The sequence below is a fragment of the Protobothrops mucrosquamatus genome, unplaced genomic scaffold (assembly GCF_001527695.2).
Source record: "Protobothrops mucrosquamatus isolate PMUCROS unplaced genomic scaffold, P.Mucros_1.0 scaffold397, whole genome shotgun sequence".
Taxonomy (NCBI): Eukaryota; Metazoa; Chordata; class Lepidosauria; order Squamata; family Viperidae; genus Protobothrops; species Protobothrops mucrosquamatus.
The window spans coordinates 33,542-34,920 of NW_015386728.1; the positions used below are offsets into that span (position 1 = coordinate 33,542).

The 1,379-nt window shown below is 52.2% G+C and overlaps 1 protein-coding gene across 1 annotated transcript in view; it reads left to right on the forward strand.

The window, feature by feature from the left end:
* The first annotated feature begins 1,004 nt into the window (after positions 1-1,004).
* Positions 1,005-1,379, forward strand: part of LOC107287515 (Golgi integral membrane protein 4) — a 22,260-nt gene continuing 21,885 nt past the window's right edge. The window contains exon 1 of the mRNA XM_015816033.1: positions 1,005-1,361. Within this exon, the coding sequence (XP_015671519.1) occupies positions 1,175-1,361 (187 nt within the window). The 5' untranslated portion in view covers positions 1,005-1,174. The remainder of the gene's footprint in view (positions 1,362-1,379) is intronic.

Genomic DNA, 1,379 nt, shown 5'->3' on the forward strand with positions numbered 1-1,379 from the left:
GAACTTTGAAGGAAGCCTACTCCGGTCTCCGGGACTACCCTAAGGCATCATCCCGGGGGCCGGCGCCTTTCGCCCCTTGCATCCATCCGCCTTCCCTCCCCTCCCTTTAGCCCTTCAACGTCCGGCCCCCTTTCTCCCACCGCCTCCCCTTTCCTTCCTAGTTCAGCTCCGCCCAGCTCCGCATCCTTCATTCCCTTCTCCAAACTGCCAAACTGTTTTTCCTTCTCCTTGGCGTGCCTTCCACGCTTTCCACTGCCCCCCACCCACCCACCCAGCTTACCCTCGCTGGGGGGCTCCAGCAATCCAGGAAGGAACCGCAGCAGCCTGGGGGAGAATCCCGGTGGGTTTCCTAAGTCAGTTTCCCGGTCAGTTTCCTATTTTCCCCTTCTTCTTCTTCTTCTTCTTCTCCTCCTCCTCCTGTTGCAAACTGAGACGAGACGGGCTGAGGGGTGGGAAGAGGGAGCAAGCCTCCCCAAACCTTTTAGAAACGGAATTGGTTCATTCTTCTTCCCGTTTCTCCCACCAGAAAGGATTGCATATGGATCCCAGCAGTCAAGAAACTTTCACCTTCCCGGTTTGCTAGCTTTGATTCGGACGGCACTTTCTATTTTTTTATTTATTTATTTTTTTAAAAACAACAACAACAAACAAACTCCTCTTCTGCAGCCCCAAAGTTTCTGGAGTTTTATTTGCACACCTGGATCTGGGTGAGGAGGGGGGGGGGAGAGAACATTCCAGCCAAGAAGCCAAGATTTTAGAAGAAGAAAAAAGAGAATCTCCTTCCATTTTTCTTTTCTGTGTTTTTTTTTTCCCCTCTCTCTCTCTCTCTCTCTCTCTCTCTCAACTCCAAAGCTTGGCCGGAGATACTTTTTTTTTTTTTTTGACTGAAGCCAACCCATGCCTTTTTCCTTTTCCTCCGGGCACAGGGGGGTGAGAATTGCCCGGCCTGCCAACCAGGAGGAAGAAGATTGAACAAGTTCTCTTTTCACACACACACACACACACACACACCCCCGAAGCTTTCAGGAAAAGAACATCTTCTCTCGCCTTGCCGGAGTCCAAGCCAGATGGCAGACTGGTGAGAAAGAAGAAAACGGAAGGGGAAAAAGAAAGAAAAAAAAGGAAAGAGAGAAAGAGGGGGGGGGAGGAAGAGAAGTCTCCACAGGTTTCCAAGATGGGCACTGCCCTTTGTGGCAGAAGGCAGAAAGGTCTGTTGCAGACTGGCTTTTGCCTCTTGGCGCTGGCCTGCCTGGGCTCCGGAGTCCTCCTCTACAGCCACCTCCAGCAGAAGGTCAAGGCGGCCGAAGGCTCGGCCTCCAAATTCAGACAGCAACAGGAAGCCCTTTCGGCCCAGCTGCAAGGTGAGGGGGGGGGAAAAA